Below are 22223 nucleotides of genomic sequence, written 5' to 3'. Positions count from 1 at the left end.
TACATGGATGTGAGTCCATTCAACTCTTTTATTCTTTCTGCAGACCTTTATGGAACACCTACTGTGTACTAGGCATTCAGATAAGAAACTATAGTCCCTGCCTCCAGGGAGCTCATCAGCTTATGGAAACACAGTCTAATGAAGGCAAATGGTTGAGGATACATCTATGTGTTCATATCTCTGTGTGTGTGTGCACTGTGTGAGAGACTATACATATGAGGGCTTTCATGGAGATGACTGCACACGAACACATGTACATGTGAGTGTGTACGTGAGGACGTGTGTTTGAATGTTATGAGCACACGGAGGATGAATGTGCATGTGTGGAGGTGCACAGGCGTGGGCAGAAGGCGCCGGTCCACAGGACTGCGTGAGGATGGCGGGGGCATAGGAGACTGCATAAGCACATATGTATGTAACCTTGGGAGTGTGTATTCCTTTTTGTCTGTGTGCACACCTGGGATCGCTTCAGACCCGTCTTTTGAGAATTCAAATGATGTCGGGATGGTCTCCTCCTTGAACGTCCCCGCTGTCTGTGGTCCGTGTCAGACCACTTGCCACCTCTCTCCCTCCTTTCCCTAGGCCTTTGCAGAGAGAACCCCGCACTGGGAAAGGGCAGAGGAGGGCTTGGATATAGACCGGGAAATGAAAGGAGGGGCGGGCAGTGAGCATTACTGCTGATAACGGCTGGGTGGGGAGCAGGGCACCGGGGAAGAAGCTGAAGCCAGAGGCAGGGAAAGATGCGCAAGAGAGGGAACCCAAGCCCACAGAATCCGGGACGGACGTGTAGCAGCGCGGGTCGGGCGCCGGGTACCAGGTCAGGGATAAGCTTTGAGGGCGGGGCGCGGAGAAGAGGCAGCGGGGCGCACGGGCGCGGCTCCCTGCCCGATGTCCCTTTCCGCCTCTCCTCTCCAGGAGACCGTGGGGAGGGCGGGCGCTGTTCCGGGGGTGGGCGGGCTGGGCGGGGAGAGGGCGGGGCCGCCGCACTGGCTTCTCCTAGCCCCTCCCGCCGGCAGCCAGAGGGAGCCGAGCCTCCGCCAGCTCTGAGGGGCTGGCGCTGGAGCGCTGCACAGCGCAGCCCTATCGGTCCGCGGAGCGGGCTGAACTGAAAGCCGAGCGCTGCCGCGGGAGGCGGCCGATGGGGTCAGGTGCCGCCGGCCGCGCCATGGACGGGCCGCGCCTGCTGCTGCTGCTGCTGCTGCTCCTGGGGGTGAGTGCTAACTGAAGGGGAGCTAGCTCTCTTTCCCGGGACCGAAACCTCGATGAGTCCAGGTTTCCCTGAGGAGAAACAGAAAAGAGCGTTGGGGTCCCAGATGCTGGGGTTGGGGGGTGGATGGCGAGAGAGGAGCTCCGATGCCAGTATCCACGGAGGAGCGTCTCAGGTTCTCACAGTGAAGAGGCGACTCTGAGATTTAAGGTAAAGATTCGGAGAAGAGGGGCGCACGGAAGCAGGTCCTCGTGTGCCATAGGAGGTGTGTGTGGAGGAGCTGGGAGGGGTCTCTCAGGAGAGAGTCGTGGGGCTCTCGGATGCCTGGGTTCTTCGGAAGAGGGCGCTTGAATGCGGGATCTCGAGGCGACTTTCCCTCTGAGCATCTTGATCTCTGGAGAGTCGTGGGACGGAACCCAGGCTAGAGAAGGACGAGGAATGGGACAGGAACTAGAAAAGTGAGGGGCGAGAGTGGCTGGGGTGGGGAACCGGAGACGAGGAGATAAGAATTGTGTGGGAGGAGGATGGAGGGACTGGAGGCAAGGGGACCGGGCATCGGACAATGAAGACCAGCCAGACAATGGGGTGGGGGGAGGGGCGTGGGAGGGAGAGGTTCGGGGAGCGGGGCTCTGTTGAAGGGGGAGAAGTGGGTTAGGCAGGGCAGAAGAGACGCTGGTGAGGGAGGTGGAGAGAGGGAAGCAAAAGGAAAGAGGACGGAGTAGGGAGAGAAGACCCTGAGTGGTCTGGGCCTCGCCTGTCCGCCGAGAGACAGTGGGACGAGAAGAGAGAGCAGAGACAGACTCTTCCCGCATGTGTCGCGCGCTCTTCCTCGCGGGGTCGGGGAATTGTGGTTTGGGGTCCGAGGCTGGGAAAGGAGTGCCCACCTCGCCAGGGCGAACCCGCCTCCCCGGTTCCCCAGCGACCGGCGGGCTCCCGCTACGCACTTATTCTCGCGGTTAGAAGCAGAGCTGCGGACTGGATGGGACGAAGCAGGCGTCGTCTGACGGGTTCTGGCCGCTGCCACTTCTTGGGGTGCAGAGAGGCGGGACTCGCAAAGCCGGGAAGGTCTAGGCAGTGCGCCGCCGAGGGGGCGCGCCGGCGAGGGCTGCCGGCAGGGGGCGCTGCGGCGCGAAGGCTGCGCGATCGCGGCTACTGGCGCGACCGGGACTGAGCGCTTCACCCGCCACCCGGACCCCCTGTGAAGTCAACCTGCCGCAGCGCCGCCCAGACCGTTCGCTACGTTTCCGCGAACGGCGGGGGTGGGGGGATCGGGGTTCTGCCCGCCCCCCGCCCAGCTTTCGGTGAAAGACTCCCGGCTCGGAACAAAATAGAGGCTCTCAGACATCTCGGCGAAGAAACTGCGGGTCTTACAAAGCGTCGAGGTCCGCCCGGTAGATCTGACAGGACATTCAGGACCCGATGTGTGGCCGTGAAGGGAGTGCCCTGGAAGGTTCTGCAATGGAGATGTCCTCACTCTCCCTGCCGTCTTCATCTCTGAGCACTGAGCCCCCAACCCCCCATTTTACAGACAAGGAGACTGAGGCTCTGAGAGTTTTAACCAATTGGTCAAGGAAGGTCCCACAAGCGAGTTGAGCCAGAATCTTAGGGAGACTGCCCCTCACCTGACTGCCAGCTCGGTACCTCCCGTACGTCTTACGGGGCAGCCCGGCGTCCCAGCTCCGGAGAAGAGCTGCACGTCTCGGCGGCAAGCGGGCGGGAATATGGGGGCTGGGATGGGCAGAGACCCATCCCCGAAGCTCAGCACAGCCCCCCGGGGCGGTCAGTACCTGTGGCTGCGTCTGGGGATTTGGGAGTGACTGCGGGCACGTCTGCGCATTCACACCGCGGGTTAGAGAAGCCTCCCCCGGGCGGAGGGCGGGGGTCGAGGCGGGTGGCCAGGTGCGGGGATTGCGGCAGCCAGTAGTGCGGATTCCGGAGGGGCGAGGGCGTGGGCTCGGGTTTTGGGCTGGAGAGTGTCCCCCGAATAGAGAAAAGGCGAGGAAGGAAGGGAGCAGGGGGTGGAGGGCCCGGGGGCTCGGGAAGGTGGACCCGCACAGAATCTGCCGCCCGCACCCCTGCGGCTCTCGCCCCTGCCTCGCCGCAGGGCTGCTGTCTACGGGCTGGCCCTGCGCACCGCAGCGGTCCGAGTTTCTTCCTGGGCCGCGGCGAGAGAGTGCTGAAACCGGAGCGCATCTCGGCGGGTCGACTGACGGGCCGCGCCGGTAATGGAGGCACTTTGTCATTCAGACGTCTGTAACCGGAGCCGCCGGCTGGCTAATGCGCCTAATAGGGACGCAACTAGGACAGCAAACGCGAGGACAGGAGCGGGTGGGGGAGGAGACCCCAGCAGGGAAGGGGTCCCCGCCCTGCTGTACCAGCCGGGTCGCGTTCACGCGCCTAGATTCTTCCCTGGGGTGGGAGGCGCGGAGGTGGGAATAACAAAATTGGTTGAGTGCCTACCGTGTGCCACGCACTGCCCTGGGTAATTTCTCCTGTCCCAGCAGAGCAAATCTAGTTATTCCCATTTTACAGTTGAGAAAGCTGAACCTCTCAGGCCTTCAGAAAGGAAACCAGGTTCCCCCAGTTAGTATGTAGTGGCGCCCTTGTTGGAACCCCGGATTCCTGGCTTGGAGTTTACTCTTTCCTCCTTATGCCAGGCACACTCCCCTGCCCAGCCTTCCAAATCACGGGAGGACACGTGGCCCTGAACCACCACTAGACCTGGAGATTAGACTCTGTCCTGTGCCCTTGGCACCGCAGATTTGTAGCTGAGCCCCTTCACTCCCCCCACTCAGAGCCCTGCTCCCTTTCAGAGTCTTCCTGCAGCATCCTCCTCAGTAATTAGATCTTGTTTTCCCCCTCAAACTCCACCCCTGTTTCAAGGGATGGGAGGGGGGCATGTGCCAGTGCCTCCTCAGGGTTTGCATTGGTCTCAAAAGACCCTTCCCATATTTGAAAACTCTCCAACCTCTTCACCCAGCCAATGGCTCCATTCACCTAAGGAACCCTTTGCTGAAGCTATTGTGAATAGTTAGGACTCATCACCGTGAAGCCTTCCTATAGTTTCAAATTCTTTCAGCTATTTTGGTGTGTTTTCTGTTTTGTCCAGTTTTTTTAAATTGATTATTAAAAGTCAGTTCACCTAAGCATATTTGCACCTTAGTTTCTTGAAAGCCTTGACATGGAAAAAAAAAGATTTGCAAACATTCTCGAAAATGGAATGAGTAAGTATAATAAATGTTAATTTCAAGCAAATGTGTCTATCATTTTGGTAAATTGCTCATTTTGGAACAATTAGCCTGAGTCCTAGTGACACCCACCCCACTTCCCAGGATTGCCGGCCTTGGACCGATAGATGGTGTAGTTGGGTTAGTGCTTCCTGGCCACTTAGCAGGATGACCTCTGACGGCCTCAGTTTCCACGTCTGTCCCTCAAGCCTTCCTCATCAGCTTCTGGAACAACTGTTTGAGGTGATATTTCCTCTCCCTCATGGCACTGTGACTCCTGCCACGAATCAGGGACCCTGTTTCATTGGAAACTCTTAGTTTAGTGCTCAGTAAATATTTGAGTTAGTTAACTTTAAACAGAGCTGTTCTCCAGCCTCCTTTGGCCTGCATACCCTCTTCAGACTCCTCTTGGTGGGTAAATCTCTCTCCATTTTTATCCTGCCCCCTACTCTGAGATGGTTTCCCCTGTTTGGGGATGGCTGAATTCTCCTCTCCCACTACCTACCCCTTAGGCTCAGCAGCTCACTCTCTATAAGACAAAACATTTCTTTGGTAACCAACATTTATTGAACTCCTATTATGCACCAGGCAGAGTTACATACCTTATTTCATTTAATTTTCAAAGCAAACTTGGGCAGTAGATATCATCAATCCAGCATTTTAGGGGGGGGCGGAAATTGAGGCTTAGAGAGATTGAGAATTGATACCCAGAGTCGGACAGGACTGAAGCGACTTAGCAGCAGCAGCATACTATTAAGTAGCAGAAATGGAATGTTTTGAAATAGAAAACAAAACAAGTTTAGGAAACACATGGTTACTAATTATGTGGCCTGGATTCCAAACGGAAGACTCTGGAGAAGACAGAGGACCACAGGCTGCCACAGGGAGAGGAGGCTTCCAGAAGAGGGGCTTGCATGAGGCTGCCCCTCTGCCCATGACTGCCACAGACAGACCCCCTCAGCTATCTGGAGCCCAGTTCTCTCTACCAGCCTCAACTAACTGGAACACAGCCAAAAGCCACAAAGGACCTTGGAAAAGAGAAAAGAGAGGTCCCAAAGTGAATAAACACCATACTCATTTATTTACTGCCTCCAGCAACCCTGAGAGGCAGAAACTGTCATGGTTACCTAATGACAAAGAAACTAAGGCACAGAGAAATTCCAAACCTGTCACAGGTCAGCCAGCTTGTAAGCCGTGAGCCAGTACTCAGAGCAGTGAAGGCAGCAGAGGAGGAAGGTAGACTTTTTACTCTGAGTATTGCCCTCTGCTAGATCAGATCCTGCTTACACTCGATTTATATACCTTCTTCCCAGGGCTAGTTACATATTTTCTAAAGATTGAATTTGTTGTTGTTCAGTCACTAAGTTGTGTCAAGCTCTTTTGCTATCCCATGGACTGTAGCCATCTTCCCTGAAGTCGGCCAGGCTCCTCTGTCCATAGGATTTCCCAGGCAAGAATACTGGAGTGGGTTAACATTTCCTTCTCCAGGAGATCTTCCTGACCCAAGAATCGAACCTACGTCTCCTGCAGTGGCAAGGGGATTCTTTACCACTGAGCCACCAGAAATTAGAACGGGGGAGGGGCTGCTTAGGTCCCACTAGTAGCAGCGAGAATTGACAACTGATATCCTGACAGGAAGGGAGCAGGCAGAACTGAAGAAACGCTGACAGGGGAACTCAAAGAGACAAAAGTGTGTTACTCTGGGATAAAAAGCACAGGGCTTCACTGCATTGCATCCTGGAATACTTGTTGATGTAAATATTGAGTCCCTGAGTCATGGGGAAACCGTGAAGGCATGTTCCAGAGAAGGAGGAAGGTGCAGCCTCCATGGTTAAAGTGAGAAACATTAGGTGAGAACAGCAAAGCCATGATTTCCCGGAAACTCAGCTACCCAGAAAGTCAGTCCCTGAAGTGCTAGTTAATTGAGGCTGTATAATATTATGTTCTTAAATATTCCCTAAATATACATGCTGGGTCCCTAATATGTGCCAGGTACCATCACAGGCACTGAGGCAACCAGAGTCCTTGGCCTCAGGGAGCTGACAGTCCAGTGGGGGACTCTGTAGAGTGTCAGAGCAGACAGGAGTGAACAGGGAGGACATGTGACAGGGCAGCTCTGCCTGATGAAGCAGAGACTGGGGCCACAGAACCAGTTCCCTGATGAACTGCCATTAAGCAGAACACTGAAGGATGAAAAGAAATCCATACAGACCCTTCTGGAATCTTGCTCACCTCCTGGGGGAAAGCCTGCATCTGGGACTACCCTCTCCCCAGGCCAAGGCTTCTGGTCTGCAGATGTTCCCAGCACTGTGTTCCTGCCACCTGGGAGTGGATGGTGGCAACACCCAAGGTTCCCCTCCTGTGCTGCCTGTATCCTCCCCACCAGTCTCTGGAGGACTGCAGGCTGCCTCCTAGACTGATCCAACCTATCTATCCCCCTGCCTCCCCTGAACCCTAGTGAGACCTCAGGACAGTTGGAAGGACTGAAGGGAAAGGAGTATTGGGAGCCATTCTGGCCAATGTGGAAGCAAGGAATGCCCAAATGATCCTTACGGCTCCTCTCTAGTCCCATGACCCAAGAGTCCATACTTCCTCTGAGCATCAAATGGGAACTGTGTGGTCTGGAGCCAGGGAAACAGGCTGTGGAGTTTTATTAGACGTTAAGCTTTTTTTCAAGGAACAGAAATATAAAGCAATCTGCCAGCAGCCCCTCCCTCTAGGGAATCTGGTGCTAAATCATTCCATCCATGAGCAAAGATGCCTCGGCAGCAAGAATCTGACTCCCTTTTCCGCTGTTTCCAGTGTTGTTCCCACTGACTGTATGGGGGCAGGGAGAAAAGGGCTGGTGGCTGGAAATCAAACCCTGGGGGAGCAGGGCTGCTGGGTGGTGAGAGCAGCCACTTTCTCATCATTGGTAACAGGCGTCCTTTTCCCCCGTCTTTGCACCAGAGTCCTGATGATTGGCTGTGGGCCCTGAGCTGTCTCCATCTCTTATCTTTCCAGAGAGATGAAAACTCAGAGGGAAATGAGCAGATCAGAATTCCCAGAGCAGAGTCAGGATTTGAACCCAAGGTCCCATCCCTCTGCCTTCTGGTCTTGGGTACAGACACCTCCCATTTGATACTTAATATATGGAACGGTAGGATTAAGGACCGAGAGTAGAGCTCTGCTAGCCTTTCTTAGAAAAAGATTCCCCTCAGGGTAGACGCATCCCTGCAGGTGTACAGCTTAGCAAGTGTCATTTGGGCTAGATTTCAGCTTCAAGTTGCCCCCTTGGCTGGGAGCCCTGAGCAAGCTGCAACTCGCCTGCTGGTTCCTGACCGCAGCCCAAAGGCCCTCTGCTGGTCCTCAGGTTACCCTCCCCACATGGTGTGTCCTTGGGATTCCAGGAGTTACTGTAACCCCAAGGTGAACTTTGCAGAAGGTCAGCATCTGAGGCTCTTGATCTCACAACCCAGCAGCCTGCAGGGGTGTGCTGTCCCCCTGCCTTTCTTCCCTGTCAGCTTTCAAGTGCCATATGCCTCCCTGGTGAGCTCATCCCAGACCAGGTGGTTCCAATAGAAGGCTTCAGAAAGGGGTGTTTGCTCCCTCGGAATACATCCTGTCTCCTTGCTCTTGCCAGTCTGACCTTCTTCATCTTCCCCCATCCAGGTGTCCCTTGGAGGTGCCAAGGAAGCATGCCTCACGGGCCTGTACACCCACAGCGGAGAGTGCTGCAAAGCCTGCAACCTGGGCGAGGGTGTGGCCCAGCCTTGTGGAGCCAACCAGACCGTGTGTGAACCCTGCCTGGACAGTAAGTAGAAAGTGTCCGGTGGGGGAAGGAGAGCAGAATGGAAGGGAGGGCAAGGGGACTGGCGGGCATGCCCAGTAGAGGCCTTACAGGCGCTCTGGGTCCTGGCAGGAACTCCTGCCCACCACTGCATGGGTGCCAGAAGTGAGTCTGACCCAGCATAGGAGACAGAGAGGGGCAGCTCAGAATGGATGAGGGAAGTATGCAGAGGCAGAAGGGGGGCATGATGGGGGATGCCCAGGGGGTGCCCGTTCCCAGCCCCCAAGTAGAGAGGCCTAGTAGAAGAGTGTGGCTAGGTGGGAGGAGTAGCTGATGCTAAGATCAGCTAAAAATATCATCTGCGCTGCAAAATCAATGGCTGCCACTTACCCTCGGCGCATTTGGGGGGAGGGGAAGAGGATCAAATCCTAGCTACCCTGGAGACTGACCTTGGGGGATCCTGGGAGGGTGTGGCTACCACCCCCCATCAGCCCCCAGCACCTCCCACTACCCAACCCCCCGCCCCGCATCCCCGCCACTGCTCCCCAGGGCAACTGTACTTCAGTTCTGACAGAGGAAACAGAGTTTTCCCCAGGCAACAGGGATGGGGGTTGGAGCATTACAAGGATGTCCTTACTGGGGAGCTATGTTGGGTGCAACAGCGGGGAGGGGCACTGTGGCCATTCCTACCTGGGATTTCCTTGAGGAGGGGAGAGAACCCCATCTTCCAGAGGTGCTGGATGAGGTGGTGGGTCTGTGATCTGAAATTCTGTGCCCTTGTCTCATCTCTGATGGATGCCCTCCCACCAGGTGCTTTCAGGCCATGAACCCTTTTCCTGACTCTGTCTGGAAATCTTTCCTGAGGACAGTTAGGTCCTGCCTTCTACCTGGCACTCAGTGCCCACCTGGGGGCCAGTGGGAACTCTACTCAGATTGTTCTTTAATCATGTTGGGAACCAGGGTGTAGGAACTGGGAACTCTGAATCCGCCGGTCTTACCTTGAATGTCTTGCCACCGCCGCCACCACCACCTCCAGGCACCACACTGCACACAGCGTATCTCTCCTTCAGGCAACCCCAACTCCTTGGTATCCCAAACACAGCTTTCCTATTTCTGTGCTTGTGGATCCTGTAACTCCATCCCCCAGCAGAGGGATGCCAGGTAGGGAAGGCTAGACATCCCTTTGCTACCTTGCCATCTGGGTACCTCCCCTGGCCCTGGCCTAACAGGGTTTCCATCCCAGGGCAGGACTAGCCAATCACAGCTGCCCTGGAATCTCCCATGTTTTCCTCTCATTTCCTAGACTCTTACCCAGGACCTCTTCTCTTTGGACAGCAAGTCTCCCAAGATGGGACCCTAATCCTTCTGTCAAAGCAAGGGCTGGGATACAGGAGGCTGAGAGAGGGCATCTCCAGGGAAGGGGAGAGGAGACAGGAGCAGAGAGGCAGCTCAGAAATCCCGCTTGCTCCCTCCACTCCCCTCCCTTCCTCTTTTCTCACATTTCCCCCCCTCCCCCAGCTGTGTTAACAGGCTGCCTTTAAAAGTCTACTTTATGGGATGGAGACCCCAGCGGACTTTCCCTCTATCCTCAAAACGTTTCCACAAGGAAACCCATTAAGCTCCTGCCTTCATTCTCTGCCAAAAAAGACCACATTTTTCCCACCCCCTAAAACTCTCTCCTAGGAGTTCGCTGCTAATTTTCTATATTTTCCCATGAGCAGGGCCCTCTCCTTTCCCTCCCATGTGACTAGACCCACCCCACTGCCACATGCCAACAAGATAGGAGCTTCTTGTATAAATCGGACATCTTGCCTTTGCTAGGAAGTCCTTTCTGTTTGACTGTATCCCTGCTACTGAATTTATCATTGCCCACCCCAGGGGCCCAACTGTTACAGGATCCCTGCTGTGTGTCAAGTGCTTAATGGTAGAATTTCACTTACTCCTCACCACAACCCTGTGAACAGAGACATTATTCCCAGTTTTACAGAGAAAGAAAAAAGCTCAGAGAGGTTAAGTAAGACACCCAGAGTCACACAGCTAATAAAGTGATGGAAGCAGGTTTTGAATCCAGACCTGCTTGATGCCTAAGAAGAGAAGCACAGGAGTTGCTCTGCCAGAAGTGAGTAGAAACTGAAGGCTCCCTCCAGGCCCATCTCTATCTTTTCTTCTCTCCAAACCCCCACCCTACTCCCAACTGCTGCCCCTTTGACTTCTCTCTGCTTTTTCCCTTCTTTGCTTCTCCAGCCCTAATCCCAACCTCCAAGATAATGACCCTGTGCTCCATCTTGTGTCTGGATGCCGTTAGAGAAGGTTAAGATAGGAACCCCACAGCAAGCCCCAGTTTCCCTCCATTGGGATCCTAATCTGCTACCTCTGCTTCCACATTCTGAGCTACCCTCTTTTCCCAGTTCTCAGGTCCTAACTGTGTGCTCTTCCTGCCCTTGGAGCAAGGATACATTCTCTTGGATTCAGTTTGGCATGGAGTTCCCCACTCTGGGCTAGAAGGGGTAAAGAAGATCTGGCTCTGTGCCTACCCACTCTTTACACGAGGCAGAGAGGACCCTGGCATCCGTTCCCTTACTCCAGCGCATGAGTCAAGAGTGAGCTTAGAGATTTTTCCTTCATGCCCTTTGACTCATGCTCCAGAATAAGGGGAGGGATGCCAGGGTCCTCTCTGCCTCGTGCAAAGAGGGACCACACACACAAGTCCTCTTTCCCTTCTAGCTTCAACCCCTCCCGCTGTGCCTTTCTTAGCAGGAGTCCCATCCCCGCCCTCTAGAGCCAAGCCCTTCAGCAGCGTGGGGTAGCGCCATGGGTGGGAGATTTTGTCATCTAACCCTAGTTACTCCCATTCAGGCCACACCTGAGCCTCTGCCTGTGCGGATAGAAATGGAAGGGCAGCTGAGGCTCTCTGGGAAGGCTGGCCATGCCTGGGCTGGGTTCACAGCTCAGCTCTGGCCTGGGGGAAGGGCTGGGTGGGAACCACGCTCAGATTATTCCTTAATCATGCTGGGAACTCTCGGAGAGAATCTGCCAAGAAATTTACCGGCACCAGCTGTGTTACCCCTTGAGACTTCAGGGCCAGAGTTTCCGGGGCCGGAGCATGGGGTTCCTGGCTCCCTTTCTCCTTCCCAGCTTTCCCACACCCGGAATCGGGGACGGGCGGGAGAAGGGGGTGTTAATGAGGGGGCGAGGTGGGCCGAGGGGCTCCAGCGTCCCAAGTGCCCCGAGGGCAGGCGACTAAATTCGGGGTGTGGCTCCCCCACCCCCATCCCGCACATCCCTCTGTCCTCAGGCGTGACCTTCTCGGACGTGGTGAGCGCCACGGAGCCGTGTAAGCCGTGCACGGAGTGCGTGGGACTGCAGAGCATGTCGGCGCCCTGCGTGGAGGCCGACGACGCCGTGTGCCGCTGCGCCTACGGCTATTACCAGGACGAGACGACCGGCCGCTGCGAGGCGTGCCGCGTGTGCGAGGCGGGCTCGGGGCTCGTGTTCTCGTGCCAGGACAAGCAGAACACCGTCTGCGAGGAGTGCCCCGACGGCACGTACTCCGACGAGGCCAACCACGTGGACCCCTGCCTGCCCTGCACGGTGTGCGAGGACACGGAGCGCCAGCTGCGCGAGTGCACGCGCTGGGCCGACGCCGAGTGCGAGGGTGAGAGCCCGGGGCTGCGCGGTGAGGAGGGCGCCCACCCCGGCCGGCAGGGTCTACAAGGGTCCGCCCATGGCCTGCAGGGGCAGCCCCCATGGCCTCGAGCCAGCAGACACCCTCCTGATCTTTCCCACCAAAGGACCCCATCCACTGTTAGCCTCTCTGGGCTAAGTGTTTGGAAAGCATCCTCCCAGGCCGCACTCGGTTCCCACGCTTTGGTAATCTGTGGCTGCCGGCTTGGGACTGGGTGGGTGGCAGAGAGTTGGCCTCTGTGGCCAGAGCACAGATAGTGCATGTTTGAGCCTGAGGTAGACTCTCTGAACTGGAGAAGGGGTCTAGGACCCTCCAGAACTGGGACCCTTTGGCTCTGAGACCCACTGTGGCTCTGGGACTTAGGATGGAGTCCGCCACACTCTCACTTACTGAGTGATGTCAAGAAGGTCACTTTGGTTTCTGGACCTCAGTTTCCTACTGGTCACAGGGTTTCCAGGTTAGGGACAGGGGCTGGTTCACGTCACCTTGTTGGGGAGGGGTCAGAAGTCACTGTTACAGTTTAGCCAAGGATGAAGTGAGACCCGGGGAACACTGAGGAGATTGTGGGAACAGGGGCGCTTTGGGATAGAGAAGGAAAGGAAAGCAGCAGGCTTGGGGTTTGGGAGCCTGAGGATGAGGCAGGTGCATGTGGAGGGCCCTCAGCTCCCCGGGGGGATGGGAGCTGGGTATGCCCGCCTTAGTCGGATGGGCGGTTCCTGGCATGGGAGGAGGAAGCCCTGTGGTAGCCAGGGCGGAACTGTTTTGGTCCCCTGGTTGGTGACATCCATCGTGGGAGAGGGGTTGACTGCCTTTACTTTCTGTCGCTCTAGGACTGGGCACCCGTGTAGCTATTTCCCTTTGGGACCTAACCCTCAGGGGGCTCTCCCATTTTGAGCAGGCAACAAGTGCCTCCTTCTGGGAGCCCTGAGTTGGACAGGAGAGAGCTGGCCTTTGCCCCAGTCTGCCAGCACTTAGTTCCCAGGAGATCCCCCTTTGTGGTGGGGGCAGCACAGCCTCTGCCTTCAGTCTGCCTGCAGTCGGATGGGGGAGGCAGATCCCCTGCTGTGGAGAGCCTCTGCTCTGACACACCCGTGCCGGCCTTCCAAATCCTGTGATCCTCTGGTGCCGGGACCTCAGGGTGGAGAGGGCTGTTAAGCTGGGCTGAGGCCAAGCATGTGTGTGAAGCTTCCTGCACTGGGATGTGGGGTTGGGGTGGAGCAGTGGGATGTGGTGGTTCCGGGGGCAATTGCCCTGGCCCAGGAGACAGGCAAGTAGCATCAGGCGCAGGGCAGAGCAGGGGGAGTTTCAGCAGCCTGCAACGGGCAGCGGGTGGCACGCTTCTGTGGGCAAGTTGGGACCAGCTGGTGGGGGGTGGGAGTTAGGGGTGCAGTTAGAGCAAAGAAAGGTTGCCAGCTGGGAGAGGGGTGGGCTCTGCCTTTACGGGCATTCACAGATTCCTTCCAGATACTGCTCTGCTTTTCCAGCCACCCTGAAGGGGTGTGTTTGTCCCTGCCCCTCTTCTCCTTCTCCCTCGGAAGGGTTACATGTCAGCTCCAGGGCAGGGGGGAGCATTTCAGGAAATGGAATTTGACTTGTGGTAGTTTGGCTGTCCCCCTCCCCTCCAGTGCAGGGTATATTCCTTGCATATACATTTCAGGTGTCCACATGGTGACTCACCCACCTTGGGGGCAGAACCTGACCCTCTAGCCCTCAACTAAAGAAATTTGGGTTTAGGAGGAGTAACCCAGTCCTTCTTTCCACCCCCCCAAGTCTGAGAGCTCCTATGCCGGAAATGGCTGTCAGGACCTGCCAGGGGCTTAGTGGATTGGAATGCCAGAGGACGTGGTCACATCTGGATCTCATCCTCGCCCTCTGTTAGGGGGGCATTCGGGAGACTAGGGGAAAGCGCCCTGGAAGCGCTGTCTTCAGCCTGGTCTGGCTCCCACCCTCCCTCAGCTCTTCCCCTCTGCTCCTAAATCTCTGTGATGCCTGATTCACTGACCTTCCACCTAACCGTGCCTTCAGCCTCTGGGTTCGGGTCACTTGAGCAGAGCTGTACCCTCAGCCTCGGGGGTCAGGTTGCCCCTCCAGCTGGCCCAGTCCCCTAGCCAGGCAAGAGAAGACCCTCCCCAAACCAGTGCCGTGTCAGAAGGTAGGGCTGTGTCTCCTCCACTCCCTGCCCCACCTCTTCCACCCTATCCTTCCCAGGACTGAGATGAGGGAGGGGAGGGATAGGGCAGCAGATGGCAGCCCCCTCGCCAGTGCCAGCCAGATGGATTCCAGAGTCACATCTGGGGACCTTATTCTTCAGAAGGTGCTGAAAGTGGGGGCCTTTGAAGCATCTTTGCCTTGAGCCAAGGAGGTCTAGGAAACCAGTAGGCAGCTTCAACTCCAATTTGGGTGGGCAAACTTGAGGGCTGAGTGGGGCAGATCTGGGGAGCAAAGTCCCTGCCCTTCACCCCAGTGGCTTGTCCTGTCTGCTTTCCCTCCCTGCCTCAGGCGTGGGAAGCGAGGATAGATGGGGTAGCAACTTTGCCCAGACAGGTACCCCCAGGTCATCCAGAGCCCACAACCCCAGGTACTGCCTTCAGCTGGGTGAAAGAATGGAAAATACCACCCACTGCTGCCAGGGAGTGCTCAGTCCCCTACCAGGGGGGCTGGCAATGCCCAGCTGATATGAAAGAACCTCAGTAGGTGGCAGAGCAGTCTCCTTCCTCTGAGACAGGGCAGTGCCTGGTCTGTGGGCTTGCTCTCCACCAGCAGTCCTCATCCTTTCCCACTTGGGTTTGGGCTATCTGACACTGTCTTCTCTGGATGGCAAGATCAGATGGTATGGGGGCTACACAGGGCAGGAAATAGCCACTATCCATGGACTGGCTGGAGGGAAGCAAGCCAGCTGTGCACCTCCCCACCCTGCCTGAGCCTAGAGCTAGGACACGAGAGCCTGGAAAAAAGGCTGGATGTCAGCTCTCAGAGGACAGTGCATCGGACAGTACCTCTCTGCCACACCTGATTACTCTTACCCTTCTTTAGGACAGGGATGACTGGGACCACTAGGACAAGCTGGGGCCAGAGAAATTACATTCGCTAGCCTGCCTCCAGCTAGAGGCATCCTAGTGCTTATTTACTTCTTTGTGTGTTTATCTCCAGGCGAGGCTTCTGGGTACCCAGAGTAGGCAGAGTTGAATTATAGGGTCACAGCTTTCCCCGAGATGCAAAGGAGCTTGAAGACTATCTTTTAATATCCCCATTCTATAGATACGGAAATTGAGGTCCTGAGAGTTGAAGGAACTGGTCCAGAGTCACACAGGAAGTCAGTGACAGAGCTGAAGGGGGCCGAGGGCTGTTGATTCTTAGATCCTTGGTCTTCTCCACCATCGTGATGTCATATAGCCAATCCCAGCCCACACCTGTACGTGTAGCCGCCGGGCATACAAGCACCTGGGGCAAGGCCGGGGCTGGGGTAAAGCTCTGGGGGTCAGGATCTAGGGGAGGGACTCAGGGGAAAGTGGGTCCTCACTCCTGTAGCCTTTTCTTCCAGAGATCCCTGGACGTTGGATTACACGGGCCACGCCCCCTGAGGGCTCCGACAGCACAGACCCCAGCACCCAGGAGCCCGAGGTACCTCCAGAGCAAGATCTGGTAACCAGCACTGTGTCAGATGTGGTGACCACGGTGATGGGCAGCTCCCAGCCTGTGGTGACCCGAGGTACCGCCGACAACCTCATCCCTGTCTATTGCTCCATCCTGGCTGCTGTGGTTGTGGGCCTTGTGGCCTACATCGCCTTCAAGAGGTGAGAGGGGGAACCTGAGACAGGGAGCCAGATCTTTGGCCTCAGGGAGAGCTTTGCTGCGACCATGACCTGAAAATGCACACACTCTTTTAACTCAGCCCCAAACCAAGCTCATCCTCACTTGCCATCAACTTCACGCTGAAGTCTTTACTTCAAGGTGTGGCAGGCCCGTCCTGCCCTGGCGTCAGCACCTCCCCACCCGCACTGTCCTCCCCTGCCTGACTCCTCAGCCTCCAGCTGCACACAGAGCTGCTTTTACCAGCTGCTTGCATCCTCATTCCCTGGACCCCATTTATTCACACAGTTACCTGTGTGTGTGTGTGTATCTTTCTTTCCCATGTCACACATGGATGTTATGGCACTCATGTCCAGAAATCCAGGATGTGGAGAAGAACTTGAAAGCATTTTAGATGTTTAAATGCATTTTCCATTCTTTAGAAAAAATCATCAAAGAAATAACATGGTTGTTTGGGATAATGCAGAGATGACCAATGTCTTGTAAAGCAAAAAGTCGTAAAACCTCCTTTTATCTCTCCAAGTCCTACCTACCCCTCTCCTCTTTGGACTCTGTTTGGAATGGATCCCTTCCAGCCATTTTCTATGCATTTATAAACACATGTGTATAAAACCTTTTATAGTTATATGTACACGCAGGTTGGCTTTCTTTTTTTTTAATATCAATGTGATCACACTCTACATATTCTGCAACTTACTTTTTCACTGATCTCCCTTGGGAGAGCTTTCCTCAGAACATATAGAATTATCTGATTAGTTATAACTGCTCATTCAATAATATGGGTGGAGTATAATTTATTTAACCAATCTCCTATAGATGGACATTTGGTTTGCTTTTAGTTTTTCCTTATTGCTTATAATAGCAGGGGAAATCCTCACACGTACGCCTGCACACATGTGGGAGTACTTTAGAAGGAAAGATTGGGAAAAGTGAAATTCTGGGAAGTCATTTATTTGTGCACCATTCGTCCCATGGACATTTACTGAACACCGGCCACATACACCAAGCCCTGGGTGCCGCTGTGCCCTCACGGTGCTTCCAGTGTGGGCCGGGGAAAGGAATGTAGAGGGCAGGTATGAGAGAGCCTCCCGTGCTGGGCGGGGGTTAGGGACCAGCCCCCACCAGGCCTCTGGTGCCCATGCGCCAGAGCACAGACACTTTAGCCACATGGCCGTGTGGCTCCTCAGGCTCTGAGACTGGGCCTATGCTCCGGCTCCAGGTGGAACAGCTGCAAGCAGAACAAGCAAGGAGCCAACAGCCGACCTGTGAACCAGACACCCCCACCAGAGGGGGAAAAGCTACACAGCGATAGCGGCATCTCTGTGGACAGCCAGAGCCTGCATGACCAGCAGCCCCACACGCAGACTGCCGCAGGCCAGGGTGAGTAGCAGGGCCGGGCGGGGGGGTACTGAGGCAGGGAGAACAGGAGTCATGAAGATTAGACTGTAGGAGGGACTGCAGAGGGGCTGGCTGCAGGCCTCTGGGTGGAAGCGGTGGGGTGAGAGAGTGGGTAGCAGAGGCCCTTGGCAGTGGAATGACTTGGGAACAGAAGCTTTGACAAACTGGAGCATCTAGACTCATCAAGCTAATTGTCCCCCAGAGCTAATTACTCCGCAGAGTGGCTGCAATTAGCCTCCTGCCCAGGACTTCTGGGGAACAAGTAGTTAATTATGTCCCCTAATTGGTGGCCCATAGCCCAGCTCCAGACACTTGCTGCAGTTGAGTCTAGGACCAGAAGTCCTGTCTCCTCTGCCTTGATTAATTGCTGGGGGGCGGGGGCAGGGAAGTTAGGGGCTGGGGATGGCTCTGGAGCTAAGGATGAGGAGAAGACATGAGTCAGCATCCCCCAGGTGCCTCCACTGCCCTGCCCACATCCAGGACTGCATCTTGGGCATTCCTCTGCTTTTAGGCTCTTGGGTCCTCCCCAGACTGAGAGGAGAAGTGTCTCAGCCCTTCTTGGGTCTTATTCCAGGCCCCCACACCCACTGTGGGAGAAAGGGGGTCTAGTGGGTAGTGCCTGACTCCCCCTGGGTTCTTGGCAGCCCTCAAGGGTGATGGAGGCCTCTACAGCAGCCTGCCGCTGGCCAAGCGGGAGGAGGTGGAGAAGCTGCTCAACGGCTCTGCGGGGGACACCTGGCGGCATCTGGCAGGCGAGTTGGGTTACCAGCCTGAGCACATAGACTCCTTCACCCACGAGGCCTGCCCAGCCCGCGCCCTGCTGGCCAGCTGGGCTGCCCAGGACAGCGCCACGCTCGACACCCTCCTTGCGGCCCTGCGCCGCATCCAGCGCGCCGACATCGTGGAGAGCCTGTGCAGCGAGTCCACGGCCACGTCCCCCGTGTGAGCCGGCCCGGGAGCCCCTGCCCTGCCCCCACATTCGGACGACTGACGCTCCAGCCAACCCCTCGGGTCAGAGCTGCCCGCCTCTGGGCAGGGCCTCAGAGCTGGGCCCCCAAACCACAGCCCCGTCGCTGCTCCCGTGTGGCCCCACCACCTCCAATCATTGCTTCTCCCTCTCGTGCCGCAGGTGCCCCTGCAGCCTCTCCCACCCTCTCTGCCCCCTCTCCATCTCAGGCCTCCTGCTCGCTTCTCGCCCTGTTTCTCGGGGTGCCAGCCCCTCCCACCTTAGCAGGTTGTCATATCTGGGAGGCTGACACCAGGGATGGTGGTGGGGGCATGACAAGGCTCCAGAGACTCAGAGGGAGAGACTGAGGAAGCAGAGCCATGGACACTACACTGTGAACTCGGGGAACGAGGGAGCACCTGTATGGCCTAAACCTCTCTCAGCCCCCTTGCCTCCTCCCCTGTGGCCTAAGACGAAGAGCCTCAGAGGTTTATCAGAGCTGGTAAGGGGGTTGAAATCTAGTCTATCCCCCTCCTTGTATAGGACCATGAGGCCCAGAGAGAGATTCATTTGCCCAAAGCTTCCAGCAATGGAGAAGCCAAAGATGAGCTATCCCCTCACCCTGAATGAGGAGCGCAGACCTCAGGCTTGCTGGAGGGGACCAGACGACCCTCTGGCAAGTGTCTCACAGCCAAACCCAATCTGCTCTTCACCATCTCCAGAGCTATCCAGCCCCTGTGAAGGGCAGGTACTTCACCCAAGGCCTGACCCCCTGGTCTGTCCTGACCCCAGTCAGGGTTGGGGTTTGTGGCGAGGGGTGTGGCTTCCCTCTGCCTGTCCCCTCAGGTATGTCAGTGTGACATCTGTGGTGTGGCAGTCTGTAAGTATTTGCCATCCCAGCATAGACTTGGAGCTAACACAGGCAGCATCTTCCCCTGGAGTCAGCCTTGGGGGTCGGGGACTAAGGACCGCCCCCCCTGACCTGCAGCATGCAGATTCAGAGAGACACACACAGGATGAGAAATCTTGCTTCTCTCCAAGAGTTCTTTCTCTTGGGCCAAGGCCGGATCCTGCTGGGGCAGCTGCCAGAGAAGCATCGAAGGGAATTGAACTCTGCTCGCCGTCTTCCCTCACCCCCGGGTTTGGCAGGCCAAGGACGACTGAGGCTTGAGCTGGCGCCTGCCTTCCAAGGGCCTGCACGTGGAGGAATGCTCCCCCCTCCACCCTTTCCCTGCAAGCACGGGTTTGGCTGGGCTCTGGAGGCTGCAGTGAAAAAAAGTGGACCAGTGTGGGAGCGCAGCAGGAAGAAACGGAGTTAGAGTGTGGCCCATCGAGGGTCTCTTCCGAGTTTAGACGACCCTTCAAAGGACTGTTTCTTTCCTAGCTTGGTACCAGAAAGGGGCCATGAGGTCCCTCCTGGCCTGTTTTGCTTGATGTTGGAATGAGTGTGGCCCCCCTCTATTTAGCATGAACGAGCCCCAAGCAGGGTGCGCACTGCCAGCCACCCCCTCCCCAGCCCAGGGGTCTCTCACCCCTGTATAAGGGACTGGGGACATTGTACATAGACCACACTTCTTTGACCTGAATCAGTAACAGGAGGAGGAAACTCACCTGCTGACCCCTCACCTGTGAATTTGGGGAGTGGGACAGAGTCTGAGGTATTTATTTTCCTCCCCAGCAGCGGGGGAGGGGGTTGGAGGTTGCAAGTATGTTTTAGCATGTGTTTGGTTCTGGGGCCTCTCCTGCCTCCCTTTGGGCTGAGATGGAGCCTTTTTGCCCAGTCCCTCCCGCAGCTGGGAGCTGTGAGCTCCACATTCCTTGTCACCCTCCCTGTCACCTGCCCCTTGCATCCTGTGTAATCATTTCTTGGGTCCTCCTGAAACCTACACATAAAACATAAATGATGAACATTAAATAGCAAAGAAAGAAAAATCGTACAGAGATTTTCTGGAAACATACGTGGTTTGAGTTGGTAGGGGGTTGTGTGTGTGTGTGGTAGGGACCTGGGTATAATTTCCAATTCGGTGAGTTCCTGTCCTATTTTTCTCCCCCCACATAATGGGGAAGTTTTAACAGAAATCCAGCAAATTCACATGTGTCACCATGGAGTTAAGTGGGATGAAGACAGAGTGGGGGGCCTTAGCTGCCAGACCTTGGCGAGGGAAAGTGAAAATGGCCATGCAGGAAGCTGGCCAGCTATGAACTGGACCAGATGTCAGAAGTGAAACTGACCACCAGGGAGCCAGAGGCTTGCTAGGAGGGCCAGGTCACAACCCCACAGCTCCCAGCCACCCACATGACCTGGGAGGCACCCCTCAGCCCAACACACAAGCGCACACACACAGTCCTGCTCCAGATGGCCTGGCAGGAGCCTGGCTGGCCCAGCCTGAGGTGGGCAGGCCCCTCCCCTGTGGCTCTCCCAGGCAGGTCCCAGCCCCAGCTCCCACCAGCCTGGCTTTGCGCCCTGCCTGGTCCAGGAGTTGCAGACTTCCAGGCCCTGGGCCTGTGCCCCTCTCCCAGGCTGGCCAGACAGCTGGTTTGAGCTGCTCAGCTTGTGGTTGCTAGGGAATGCCACGGGAGGCTTGCTTTCCCACAAAGAACAGCAAACAAGCCTTCCTGATCTTGGGATCCTGGGAAGGGCCAACCGGACCCCAGCCAAGAGTTATGTGTGAGGTGGAGGGAGGCGTCTTCCGTCTCCCACTCCCAGCTTGTGAGGGTTGTGAGGAAGGTGGTGGGGAGGGGCAGTGATTTAGAGTCAAAATTAGAAATGATCCTGGGTCTTGGGTAACCCCACTGTGATGGGAGAGACAGACTCTTAAGGGACCTTGCCTCCAAAGAGGGGAGATACAGCCCCAGACTTGAGGATGCCTCTAATCCGATGAGGGAGGCACAATTCCTGTCCCAGAAGAGCCCCCATTCTGATGGGGGAAATGCCTCTAATTTGGTGGGGGAGAGCCAGATGCTGCGTGTGGAAATAAGGAGATGCAGACCCTTCCACAGTCTTAAGTTCTTGACGGGGAGGCAGCAGACAGCCCCTGATGGTGCGCAGTGCCATGCTAACGGTGAGTGGGAGTCCCCTCCCAGGGATTAGGGAAGGTTTGCCAGGAAAGAGACACTGAGGCTAAGCCCTACTGAAGTGGAGTCAACAAGCTGGGGGAGGAGAAATTTCCTGGCAGAGGAATCAGCGCAGCAAAGGCCCTGAAGAGAGAGAACAGAGCACACGGGCCCTGGGGAGACTCCTGTGCCTGGAGTCCAGAGAGCGAGTCAGTGGGGCCAGACAGGGAAGGGCTTACAAAGAGACACATTAAAGCCACCTGGACTAATCTTAGAACACTGGGGAGCCACTGAGGGGGATTAAGCAGGGGATGCCATAGACAGGTTTCCATCTCAGAAAGCACAGCTCTGGTTGCTATGAGGGGCATTAGGGTGGGACAGGATAAGAGGGCCAGGAGGTGGAAGTGAGAGGTAAAGGAGGAGCCACAGAGCTGGCAAGAAGAGGGCATCGTGAAAGCTCCTTATAGCACACGGGATGGGATAGGAGGTGTGGAGGTAACTGACGCTGGTCTGGGGCTCCTGGGGACAGTGGGGCAGAGAACCCGAAAGACAGTGCCAGAGATTCACACCCACCCACCACCACATCGTGGAGAAACCCTCTTTGTCCTCCTTCAGCCTAACTTTCATCCCTTCTCTAATTCCCCAGCAAGAGCAAAACTGCTTCATTGGTTCCCGATCTTTAATGTTGCCTCAGACGCTGTGTGAGACTCCTGCCAACCCCTCAGACGCTGTATGAGACTCTTGCCAACCCCTCCAGACTCACTGCCTTGCTCCATCTGTCCTCATCCTCACTCTATGCTTCCCCACACCAGCACTCTCACAGTTCTTCAAGCTTCAAGCTACAGGACCTTTGCACATGCTATCCCTTCTGACTTCAGTCCTGAATATTCATTGGAAGGACGGATGCTGAACTTGAAGCTTCAATACTTTGACCACCTGATGCAAAGAACTGACTCATTGGAAAAGTCAGTTCTTTCCCACCTGATGCTGGGAAAGATTGAAGTCAGGAGGAGAAGCAGATGACAGAGGATGAGATGGTTGGATGGCATCACCAACTCGATGGACATGAGTTTGAGCAAGCTCCAGGAGTTGGTGATGGACAGGGAAGTCTGATGTGCTGCAGTCCA

General features: G+C 56.0%; 1 protein-coding gene across 1 annotated transcript; it reads left to right on the top strand.

Annotated features, from left to right (window-relative positions):
- The first annotated feature begins 1018 nt into the window (after positions 1-1018).
- NGFR (nerve growth factor receptor) lies at positions 1019-19974 on the top strand. Its single transcript, NM_001102478.2, is given in 6 exon segments — positions 1019-1210; positions 8086-8227; positions 11499-11858; positions 15430-15682; positions 16918-17078; positions 17741-19974. Coding segments are annotated over 6 exon segments (1290 nt in total). The 5' UTR covers positions 1019-1138; the 3' UTR covers positions 18043-19974.
- The last annotated feature ends 2249 nt before the right edge of the window (positions 19975-22223 follow it).

The sequence above is a fragment of the Bos taurus genome, chromosome 19, assembly GCF_002263795.3.
Source record: "Bos taurus isolate L1 Dominette 01449 registration number 42190680 breed Hereford chromosome 19, ARS-UCD2.0, whole genome shotgun sequence".
In the NCBI taxonomy this organism is placed as follows: domain Eukaryota; kingdom Metazoa; phylum Chordata; class Mammalia; order Artiodactyla; family Bovidae; genus Bos; species Bos taurus.
The sequence above is the reverse complement of the archived record's forward strand: the minus strand, read 5'-3'. Positions and strand labels throughout refer to the sequence as shown.